Source organism: Ichthyophthirius multifiliis (genome assembly GCF_000220395.1).
Source record: "Ichthyophthirius multifiliis unplaced genomic scaffold scaff_1120509249749, whole genome shotgun sequence".
Taxonomy (NCBI): domain Eukaryota; phylum Ciliophora; class Oligohymenophorea; order Hymenostomatida; genus Ichthyophthirius; species Ichthyophthirius multifiliis.
This window is the reverse complement of record NW_004087373.1, coordinates 1769-12193: the sequence shown is the minus strand read 5'-3', so window position 1 is coordinate 12193 and position 10425 is coordinate 1769. Positions and strand designations below refer to the sequence as shown.

Below are 10425 nucleotides of genomic sequence, written 5' to 3'. Positions count from 1 at the left end.
TTATAATGTTTGAAATAATTTATATTCATAAAATTAATTAAATAAAAAATATAAAATTAATAAAGAAATAGAGCTTTATAAATTTATATGAATAATAAATATTAAAAATATTCATATTAATAAAATTTTTATTAATAAAAATATATGAAAAATATATAAATATATATTATTTATATATTGTTATAATTTTTTTTTTTTTTATGTATTTTTAAATTAATTAAAATTTATCATTATTTAAAACTAAATTTTTTAAAATTTAACTCAATTATTTTAAACTTTATTTAAATAATTCAAATACTATTTATTTTATTTAAATATTATTTTCATTATATATTTTTCATAATTTATAATATATTTTTCTTTTTTAGAATTTTATATATTATATATATTTAATTAATATTATTTTTAATAAATATTTTTGTTAAAAATAAATTGTTAACATCTACAATTATAATTTTTCATTTGAAAGGATTTAATTTTAAAAGATATCTGATTTTAATATAGATTATATTTTTATATTATTATATTTATATTTTTTTAAGAAGACTAAGAAATAAGAATTCATGATTTAAAATTAAACAATTTATAATTATACAATATTTAAATTATTTTACTTTGAAATATAAGATATTTTTAAAATAAGAAATTTTAATTTAAAATAATAAAAATAAATAAAAATTTCAGCATATTTTTGTTAACTTATTTAAGGTATTTTTTTTATTATTTTACAAATAATTAATTATGATTATAAATTAAGTTATTTTAAATTAATTTATAAATATAAAAATTGAGTTAATATTACATTATTTTTTTAAATAATGTATTTAATAATTTATTTATTAACGTTAATTAAAAAAAATCTATCAAAATTATAGTTTTTATTATATTTTAATTTTAAAATGAAATACATAGATAAATAAATATTTTAAATAAAATTTAAGTTTTTAAAACAAAAAATTTTATATATATTTTTTTTTATATAATGAATATTTTTTAAAAAATTTAAATGGATAAATATATAATTTTTTAAACTGTTTTTACTATTTTAATTTTATTTTTTCATTAAAACATTTTATATTCATTATATTCTCAATTTTTTTTAAAAAATAATAATTATAAATAACATATATATATTTAATATAACTTTCTAATTAAATAAATTAGATAGTATTTATATTATTAATATTTTATATGATTTTTTTATAAAATAATCTATTTGTTAATAGTATTATATAAACAATATAATTTAACTTATATTTAAGTTTTTTATTTAATTGATATTAAATAAATAATATTTTAATCAGTCTAATTCAGTTTTTATTAATATTATTTTATTATGATTTGCCATCACATTTCAGAAAACTTATTATTTTAAAAAAAAAATTGTGATATTATATTTAAAAAAAAATAATATATTAATACCATTTATATTTTAAAAAAATAAAATAATTATTGTAGCTTTGATATATATATAAATATTTAATAAAATTTAAATATTAATAAATAAAATACTAATTAATATTTATTTATTTTATTATTTTTATTTACAAAATAATAAATTTAATAATTAAAAAAGAAAAATGAAATAAAGCCTATTATACCTACCTATAATATATACAATCTTCCTAACATATAAGTAATTAAAAGCCCACTAAGGATGTACCCACGACGAATCTAATGACTTAAACGACTATCATAAAAAATACTCTGACTACTTTTTTACAACCTTAAACCAAACAAAATCTACCCGTAATCTCCAATAAACCACATCACTCCCTCAACCAATTCGCATAACAGTCGACTTTTCCCCTATAGACTTAGTATAACCATAAACCATAACCCCCTAAATGCGTGAAATTATAAAAAGTCTAATAGATATATCAATTTTATATTTCCAAAATCTCATAAAAGTAATTCCTATATAAGGAAACAATATATTTCCTTAAAACTGGTATTCACCCTGTTTAAATGTATAAGTCCCTTTAAAAGATTAAACACTAGGAGTCCCGAATTCTGACCTACATCTCTATATAACATATATAGACAATCCTTATTCCTCCGTATTATCAAGTGCTTCATTTTGTGCAGTAGATCCTATTTTAAAGAGACCTACCTTCGGTAGAATATAATACAATATCGGCATATTGATCTCTTAAATTTCCAGCAATGAAAAATTTGAGAACCGAGTAGAAACTACAATTCACGAAATGTTACATGTCCTCGGTTTTTCCCAATTCAGCATGCCCTACTGGATCGATCCTTCCACTAAAAGTTTCTACGGTTAGACTTTTCGTGATAAAATCTTAACTTAGCGTACTATCAGAAACCTCACTACAGATATTTTATATTCACAAAACGTTCTCTAGACAACCCGTAAATATTACGATTGTGAAAATCTAGAAGGTATGTAATTAGAGAATTAAGGGGGATAAGGTTCTGTAGGCTCACATTGGGAAAGGACAATTTTATTAAATGAAATTATGACTGCAGAGAGTATTCCCACTTAAGCTCCTCTTTCTATTTTTACTATAGCTTTGTTAAAAGATACTGGTTTCTATTAGGATGTCAATGAAAATTTCTCTTCTAAAATAAAATGGGGGAAAGGAAGAGGATGCGATTTCTTTTAATCCGCGTGTAAAAGTTAAACAGTTTAATACCAAGAATTTGTAGAAAGTTAATAGCCTAAAGGATGCTCTTATGAGAATGATGGATATGGGACTGGAGTGAATACTTTAACAACTGATGGTTGTTATTTTATGATTTCTTATTCCAATAAAATATGTAATTCTGCCGAAAATAACAACTTATCCAGTAATAAATATATGAATGAAAGATTAGAGACATTCGGAGCTGATTCCAGATGTTTAAACTCAACACTTTCATTTAGTAATTATATTTTTAATGATAGTAATAGATGTCATTAGATTAAATGTGCAGAAGATTTATCATCTATAGCTATTTTTTTAAACTAAATAAATAAATAAATAACCTGTACAAAAGAAAACGCTTTACTTAATATATAAACTGACTAAGGAATTTACATAGGAACTATTACATGCCCTTAAAACTTTAAATAATTTTGTAATTATGAACCTGTATGTAAAAATGCCTGTAATAAAAAAGGAATTTGTATAAAAGGACAATGTATGTGCCTATAAGGTTATGCAAATGAAGACTGCTCAATTTAATGTCCAAAGTATAGCGAAAATGGGCTTTGTGTAGATTTTTGTTCTTAAGGAAATATGCTAATTTAGATAATGTAAATATTTATATATATAAATATATATATGTATTTTTAATAATAATATATATTAATATAAATTAAATATAGACTTGTAGATCGTTTTGTTTTGATGGATTTTATTAAAATAATGGAGTATGTTCTCCATGTCATTCTTCTTGTAGTTAATGTACTGGTCCACTACCTAATTAATGTACAAAATGTTAATTTACATCATATTTAGATATAAATACATGTGTATAAGAATGTCCATTAACTAAATTAGCAGATGAATAATAATAATCATGTGTTTAATGTATTATAGGATGTAGTTTATGTACTGATTTATCTTCTTGTATTTAATGTGATTCTTCTTAAGGTTATATTTAATAAAATAATATATGTATAAAATAAACAATTTGCTAATAAAACTGTTTATAATGCTCCTTAACAAATTCTTTATAATGTGTAAAATGTTAATCCAATTTTTACTTGAATTTATAGACATAAACCTGCGTTTAATACTGTCCAATAGGCACTTATGCAAGCACATAAACTTAATAATGTATTCAATGTAATATTTTAGGCTGTCTATAATGCTAAAGCGAAATCACATGCACTCAATGTGCTTAAAATTACCGATTAGTAGGAAACACATGTACTTTATGTATATATCCATGCCTCACATGTTTAACTTCAAATTCAACTCAATGTCTATCTTGCTAGAATACTCTTTAGGTTTTATACAACTATTCCTGTTTGAATGATTGCCCGGTAGGAACTTACCTTGATTTATAAACTAGAGTGTGCAACAGATGTGTACTTGAAGGTTGTTTGGAATGTTCGAGTTTTTCCACATGCACTAAATGTGATGCTTATAATAATTATATTCTAGAAACTGGAAAATGCATAAGAAGTTCATGTGACACACCTTGTATTACTTGCCTTTCTACTAATAAATCTTCATGTAATTCTTGTATGAATGGAATGTATTTATTTTTTGGAAGTTGCTATGTTAGTTGTCCATTGGAAACTTACCCAGTTTTATCAACTAAAACTTGCAAATGGTGTTAATATGGATGCTTGAAATGTACAAATGATAATACTTGTTATCTGTGTGATAGTCGTAATGGATATTAGCTATTCGGTAGTATTTGTGTGACAGCATATGTTTGTTATTCACCTTGTAGAACTTGTAAATCTTTTTAACCTGATTTTTGTTTGAGTTGTTAAACGGGATATGTAAATATTTTTTTAATTTTTTTTAATTTTTTCTTTTTTTTCTTTAGTATTTATATGAAAATAAATGTTATACTTATTGCCCAAATAATGGAAGTAAACCTACTAGTGGTATTTGTTGAATGATTTTAATTTAATTTAATTTAATTTAATTTAATTTAATTTAATTTAATTTAATTTAATTTAATTTAATTATTTATTTATAAGATATATAATTAATTTTTTTTGAAATAAAAACTTGGTTATTTATATATTTTTGATATATAAAATTTTTAAATTATATTTAATATTAATAATATTTAATATTAAATGGAAATTTATTTTCTATGTTTATATTTGTCATTTAATTTAATTTAATTTAATTAATTTTTAAAGTCTTAAAATAATTAAAAAAAAAAAAAATTATTTATATTATATATATTGAGTATATAATTTTTTTTATAAATTCAAAACTTATTAAAATTTATATATTGTTAAAATATTTTATATTTTTTAAATAATAATTCATTAAAGGATTTATTTTCAAAAAGTAATATTTATTAAGAATATATAAAATTTAATATTAATGTAACAAAAAATAAATTAAAATATTAGATTATTTAATCAACTTTTTATTTTTATAAAGATATAATCAAACAAAATAAAAAATTAAGTTTAAAATAAAATAAATTATTAAACATATATATTGATAATATTTTAATAATGGTATTTAAAATGCTATTATATAATTATTATTTTTATTTATTTTTAGTATAAAATGACAAAAATATTTTATTATAATAATGAAATTTTAATAAAGTAAAATAATAGGAAATTAATTATAAAATAATATAAAAGTATGAATATCCTCCATTAAAAAAAACTAAAATAATTATTAAAAGTTTTAATAAAAATTGTAATTATAAATAAAAATCAATTAAATAAAAAAACATTGAATTTTATTTATCAAAACAAAAAAAATTTAAATAAAAATAATTATAATATACACAAATATATATAATATAATAATTGTTTTATATATAATATAAAACAATTAATATTTTCCTTAAAATAAATAACAAAAAATTGTTTTTATTTTAAAGTAATAAAAATTTGAATTAGTATAAATTTATCAAAATATTATACTTAAAATTAATTTTTATATAATTATTTTTATTAAAATATAAGAAATACATAATCTTAAAATATTATATATATTTATAAAATTTACTTTTTTTAATATAAATTTATATATTTATTTTTGATGATTTTAAATATTTTATTTTTAATAATTAGATTAAAAATCTTCAATAATTACATTTATGATCGCTATCTAATGTATATATATAAATATGCATTAAATATAAAAAAAAACAAAAATCTATAAATAATCTAAAAAAATTAAACATATATAAATAAAAAATAAAACTTAAATATTTTTATTATAACAATAATTATACTTAATTTACAAAAAATAAAATAAAAATATAAAATGGTCAAAACTCCAATAAAAGTAGTAATAAGAACTCGTCCAACAGCAAATTTCGCTTATAAAAATATAATTATAAACGAGAACACTAATTAAATATCAATAAACATAGCAAAAAACGCCGACAGTGGTTACGTAAATCACCAATAGGAAAATTGGGGTTTTTAATTTGATAAGGTACTATAAAATGTATCGCAAGAAGTAATATTTGATATATGTTGTAAAGACATAATTTTATCAGCATTAGAAGGATATTCAGGTTTTTTTTTATTGTTAAAAAAAAAAAAACAACAATAACTTGCTTATAAAATATTTTTTTTTTATTTTAAAAAATATAGGAACAATAATATGTTATGGATAAACTGGTGCAGGAAAAACATTCACTACAACAGGAACTACTACAGATTATAAATATAGAGGTTTAATTCCTAGATGCTTATCTCTTTTATTTTAAGAAATTGGATAGAGATATGAATAATAGATCACTGTAGGAGTTTCTTATTTAGAAATTTATAATGAATAATTATCTGATCTTTTAATCGGCTAAGGAAATTCAGATAATGTGAATTCCTAATTGGTAAAAATAAAAAATAGAAAAAATAAATAGAAAAAACAAAAAAATATAAGGCTATTTAAGAAGATAATATGGGAAATGTTCATGTTAAAAATCAAGTAATAAAATAATGCAAAAATGAAGAGGATGCCTAAGCAATGATTTTTGAAGGAGAAACAAATAAAACAATATCAGAACATAGATTAAATAAGTAATCTTCTCGTTCTCATAGTGTATTTACAGTACATTTAGAAATAAGAAGTAGAGTAGAATCAACTGAAAAAGTTATACTAACGAAAATTAATTTAGTAGATCTAGCTGGATCTGAAAGAACTAAAAAAACAGGTTTTTTAATAAAAATAAAATATATTTTTATATGTATATGTATATAGGGTCTGAAGGGCAAACATTATTAGAGGCATAATTTATTAATAAATCTTTATCTTTTCTTGAATAAGTAGTAGTCGCATTAAGTGAAAAATAAAGAGATCATATTCCTTATAGACAATCGAAATTAACAAATTTATTAAAAGACTCAATAGGTGGTAATTCAAAAACTATGGTCATTTGTAATATTTGGCCTGAAATAGACCATTTAGAAGAAACTATTTCAACCCTTAAATTTGCAACAAGAATGATGAAAGTATATTTATTTTATAATAATAAAAAGTATATATATATATATAAATAATAAATATATAAATGTATTATATGTATGTATATATAATATTATAGTATATATATATATATATATATATATATATATATTTATATTTTTATATAAATATTTTTTTTATTTTTTTCTATTATTATAATATTATTTTTTATCATTTTTAAAAATATAATAAATAATTTTAATTATTTTTAAAATATATTTTTCTTTTTTTCATAATAATTTATATTATAAAAAAAGAAACAAAAATTAATAATAAATCATGCTTAAAATAATATATATTTTTTTAAAAAAATTTTAAGGTTTCTAATGATACATCAATTTAAATGAAATTAGATCCCACACTTTTATTAAAGAAATATGAAAAAGAAATTAAAGAATTGAAATAAGGTAATATTTTTATTTAAAATAAAATTATTATATATATAATCTTTATAAAATATTATTTTAATATATTATATAATATAGAATTAGCTATGCATGATACATTAGCTAATAGAGGAAGAATTACTTATGATTAATACACTCCTGAATAATAGTATGAATAATAAGTACTTGCAAAGAAATTTTTAGATGGTGCAATAGAAGATATAGAATTCGAATCATTAAGATAAGTAAAAGAGTTGTTTTTCTAATTTAGAAATCTTTATAAAAATTTACTTAAAGATGTTGAAAATAAAAATTATGTTGATGCACGTTTAGAATAAAAAGATACAGTATTTATGTTTTATTAAAGAAATTAATTAATTTAAATATAATATAAATATAGAATGTTAATAAAAAAGTAGATTAGACAAAATAATAAAACTAAGTAGGAGTTGAAGAAAATAAATTTGGGTTTGGATTAGGAAAATCTAGTAAAGATGCAAGACCTTAAACTAATATTGGTAAAAAAATGTTATTGTTTTAAATAATATATTTATTTTGATTTTGAATATATACATAATATAAATATAGAAAATTTAGTAAATATACCAAAAGACGAATTCCCTTAATAAAAATAACTTGAATAAACATAGGAAAAAACAGTCAAATCTCCTGAAAAAAATAAACTAGAAAATAAAATTATCAATGTTGATAAAAAATAATCCTATTAAGAATTTAAGGATACTGAAGGAAAAGAACTTAATCTTTAAATAGTAAAAAATGTTAAAGAACTAAAAGAAAATAAAGAAGAAATTATTCATTTAACAAATTTATGTAATGAAATAAGACAAGAAATAGAAAAAATAAAAATAGCATTAGACAAAAAATAAGAAAATAAAAATTAAGAAGTATTTATAATATATATATGTATATATTGCATATGTATATATATGTATATGTATATGTATATGTATATGTATATGTATATGTATATATATGTATATACTATTTTATTTAATATATTTATAGGAAATTTAATAAGGAATTATTGATGAAGAAGAATATTAAATAATGTAATCATTAAAAGAGAAAAAAAAAGATTATAAATTATATGCTAATTAAGTAAAAGAATTAAAATCGACTATTATTATTATTGATTAAACTATAACTAATGTATTTTATTTTATTTATTTAAAAAAAAAAATTCTTTTAAATTAAAGTGTAAAAATTAACTTTTGTCTAGATTTGAAGAATGGTTCCAAAAAAAATATGGAATTTCTATAAATGATATAGAAAATCCTTTAATAAATCAACCAAGTGAAGATAATATCTCAAATAACAAATCCGAAGATATCGATTAAGATGCTTTAGCATATATAAGAGCTAAAAAAATGTATTTATATATATATAATATATATTTATTTATTTTTAAGGTCTCATAATTATAAAAAGCAAGAAAAATAGAAAAAAATAAGAATTGATATGAATTATTTATATATTAAAAAAAAAAAAAATATTAATATATATATAGAAATAAATATATATTTTTTTATAGTAAATAATAGAGAATTATATTTTAAATAAATTTAATTTAATAAAGGAAATTTTCTTTTTTTTTAAATACTAGCGATTTAAAATAACATTCTATTTTATATAATATAAGAAAAAAAAATTTATTTAAAAGAATATTATTTTTTATTTTTAATTAATAGTCAAATAATAAATAATATGCAGTAAATATATATTTTAGATATTTTTTTTATATCTATATAAAAAAATCAAAAGTAGTTTTAATATATTACAAATAAATTAAATCTATATAAAAAAAATAATTTTTTATATTATATTTATTCATTATTAATTTTTATATAAAATTTATCGATTTTATATACTTAATATAATATATAAGTAAATATTATGCTTTTTATTTAAATTATATTCACTTATAAAATATAAATATATTTATATTTTTTTAAAAATAAAATAATATAATAATTATTTTTTTATAAAAAAAAAGTAATATCTAATATAAAAAAATAAAATTATATATAAATTATTTTATAAAAATATATAAAAAAAAAATATATATATATATATATAAATTATATATAATATTATAAATTAATTTTTTTAACCTTTTTAATTTATTATTTAATTATTTTATTTTTAAACATAAAATTTTATTTATAACCTCACAAATATTTTCGTTTTTCTTTTATTCTTTTAAACTCATTTTTTTTTAAAATTATTTTTTCTGTATTTTAAAAATAGTCTGTTAACGATTAGCCTTTATAATTACAATAATTAATAGCTTTTTAAATATTAAAGTCATTATTTTTTAAAATACTAAATATTTATTTTGGGTTTTCATATCCAAATTTATCATATATATATTTTTATAATATATTATCTTATGATTTTTAAAAAATAGATATGTAATATAAAATAATATATTGTTTATACATTCTGTGACGTTTTTAAATTATAATATATTATTTAAATCTTTCAAAACCCATTTTTTCTTAGCTTTTATTTATAGATAAGTAAAGAAGTAATGTTATTTTAATAAATACCTTCTTCTAGTGATACTAATTCTGGTATAATAGCTTAGTATTTATCTCCAATATCAGCAATTGTATTAGTGCTTTTTTCTTTTAAAAATAAATAATTTTAAAAATCTAATTTCCTTTATAGTAAATCTTCTTAAGATACATTAATCTATTATATGTTGCTAGTTTGATAATATATATAGTTATATATATACTAATATATGCATATATATATATATATTTATATAAAAGATATAATTTATATTTAATGTTTATCTATATTTTTAGTATAATTTTTTTGTATTATTATTGTGTATACATACGTTATTTTTTTTATATATATAAATCTTAATTAAA

General features: G+C 17.4%; 2 protein-coding genes across 2 annotated transcripts, besides 16 other annotated features; both read left to right on the top strand. All coding sequences in view use genetic code 6, as the record gives it.

Moving 5' to 3' along the window:
* Positions 1-238: 238 nt before the first annotated feature.
* Positions 239-280: a microsatellite.
* Positions 281-388: 108 nt separating this feature from the next.
* Positions 389-430: a microsatellite.
* A 1417-nt stretch (positions 431-1847) lies between these two features.
* IMG5_029200 (leishmanolysin family protein, putative) lies at positions 1848-4581 on the top strand (the record flags this gene model as incomplete). The annotated part of the gene is made up of 3 exons (XM_004039224.1): positions 1848-3228; positions 3756-4462; positions 4510-4581. The coding sequence occupies 3 exons, from the start codon at positions 1848-1850 to the stop codon at positions 4579-4581; spliced, it is 2160 nt and encodes a 719-aa protein (XP_004039272.1).
* Positions 4470-4494: a microsatellite.
* A 5-nt stretch (positions 4582-4586) lies between the features above and the next one.
* Positions 4587-4653: a microsatellite.
* Positions 4654-4915: 262 nt separating this feature from the next.
* Positions 4916-4949: a microsatellite.
* An 852-nt stretch (positions 4950-5801) lies between these two features.
* Positions 5802-5861: a microsatellite.
* A 67-nt stretch (positions 5862-5928) lies between these two features.
* On the top strand, positions 5929-9000 carry IMG5_029190 (kinesin family member 9, putative; the record flags this gene model as incomplete). The annotated part of the gene is made up of 10 exons (XM_004039223.1): positions 5929-6186; positions 6266-6504; positions 6555-6825; positions 6873-7123; positions 7456-7543; positions 7622-7869; positions 7923-8040; positions 8111-8427; positions 8549-8692; positions 8740-9000. The coding sequence occupies exons 1-10, from the start codon at positions 5931-5933 to the stop codon at positions 8998-9000; spliced, it is 2193 nt and encodes a 730-aa protein (XP_004039271.1). The 5' UTR covers positions 5929-5930.
* Positions 6516-6540: a microsatellite.
* Positions 7121-7175: a microsatellite.
* Positions 7151-7268: a microsatellite.
* Positions 7258-7355: a microsatellite.
* Positions 8437-8523: a microsatellite.
* Positions 9001-9462: 462 nt separating the features above from the next.
* Positions 9463-9542: a microsatellite.
* Positions 9465-9542: a microsatellite.
* Positions 9524-9572: a microsatellite.
* Positions 9573-9601: 29 nt separating this feature from the next.
* Positions 9602-9643: a microsatellite.
* A 618-nt stretch (positions 9644-10261) lies between these two features.
* Positions 10262-10316: a microsatellite.
* Between the last annotated feature and the right edge of the window lie 109 nt (positions 10317-10425).